At 39.4% G+C, this 1,552-nt stretch overlaps 1 protein-coding gene across 1 annotated transcript; it reads right to left on the reverse strand.

Annotated features, from left to right (window-relative positions):
• Positions 1-853: 853 nt before the first annotated feature.
• Positions 854-1,285, reverse strand: LOC124829830 (uncharacterized). The gene has a single exon (XM_047303402.2). The coding sequence runs from the start codon at positions 1,283-1,285 to the stop codon at positions 854-856; it is 432 nt and encodes a 143-aa protein (XP_047159358.2).
• Positions 1,286-1,552: the final 267 nt, after the last annotated feature.

Below are 1,552 nucleotides of genomic sequence, written 5' to 3' on the forward strand. Positions count from 1 at the left end.
AAGATAAAGAGGTGATTTTCAATGTCTTTGATGATGAGCACTTGATTCAAGAGAAGAAGGCTAGTCTAAAAGATACAGAAGTGTCAAAGACTAGTGTATCTAAACAAGTTGCTAGCTCAGTCAAGAAAGGTAAAAATCTTTTCTTGTCACAGGTAAAGGAAGAAGAGAAAGAGATTCAAGATAAGATAATTCACCAAGACTTGAAGATTGAAGATGAATAATTCAAACCTGGCAAACCAATCAAATACAATAACAGGTTATGGGTGATAAACAAATTTTTAATCCCCGAAAATGGAGACAAATACTTGTTAAGACCTCGGCAAGTGTACCGAATCGTATCAAGTAATAATAAATGGTAAGACCAGGTAGCGTTTTCCAAGAGACTCACGACACTAAACAATTATGTGATTACTCAACTAATTAAGACTCTAAATAACAAATTTTGGGGTTTTTGAATGCAAATGCAATAAAATAAACATGAATGCAATTTGATATATTGAGGCTAAACACAAGAATAAATGGATGAAGTTGATGATATTGTTGTTGGGTTTAGATTTCACCTAATTTACTCTCATGTATATATGAATTCATCTTCTTCATTAATGTTAATGACACTTTCTAATTTACCTTAAACCCGATGTCTCGGTGAAGAAAGCCTACTCCTAATTACTAGTTCACAATGTCTTGTCTTCCTAGCAATTAATCATGCATTACATTCGCACAAAAGCTTAAAGGCAACCAATCCTCCTATTCCTATGTCTAGGTAATATTGCTTCTGGGAGAATTTCCCCAGTTCTAGATTTTCCCGTGTGTGTCCATATCGACAAAATCAAAGATCATGCAATTGAATGGGTTAAACAAAGCATGCAACAAAGAGGAAAACCCCTAACATTACTCCCCTCCCCTCCAACAACCTTGACCCCAAGGTTGAATTCAGGATACTGCTCCTGTATGGTTGCCACGTCTTCCAGGTGGCGCCCTCTTGACCCCCTTCTTGCCACTCTATCAACACCTGAGGTATTTTCTCTGATGCCAGCTGCCTTGTTCTTCTGTCTAAAATCCTTACCGGCCAAAACAAGGGTTCGTTTGCTTGTAACTCAGCCGGAAGTGCCTTCTCCACCCTCTTCTCACCCACAGCCTTCTTTAGTTGTGACAGGTGAAATATTGGATGAATTCTTGCTGCCTCGGGTAATTGTAAATGAAAGGCTACTTTCCCCACCTGCGGTAATACCTCGAAAGGTCCATAATACCTTGCAGACAGCTTCGGGTGCAACCTAAGAGGCATGGACGACTGCCTATGGGGTCTAACCTTTAAATAGACCTAATCCCCCACCTGAATAACTGCTTCTTTCCTTCTTCTATTAGCTTGAGTGATCATTGCCTCCTGAGCTTGCCGTAAATGAACCTTCAATTATTTTAAAGCCTCATCCCTTGTTAACAAATCTTGTGCCACTGATTCTACCGATGTCTCACCTGGAATAAAACGACTCAAAGTTGGTGGAGTGCGTCGGTATACTATTTCAAAAGGGGAGCACCTTGTTGTACTTTAATA

The sequence above is a fragment of the Vigna umbellata genome, chromosome 7 (assembly GCF_029865625.1).
Source record: "Vigna umbellata cultivar VRB3 chromosome 7, Vumbellata_1.0, whole genome shotgun sequence".
NCBI lineage: Eukaryota > Viridiplantae > Streptophyta > Magnoliopsida > Fabales > Fabaceae > Vigna > Vigna umbellata.

What these genes read in the sequence shown, in the direction of transcription:
- LOC124829830 (XM_047303402.2), bottom strand. Translation starts at nt 1,285, where the DNA reads ATGCCTCTTAGGTTGCACCCGAAGCTGTCTGCAAGGTATTATGGACCT.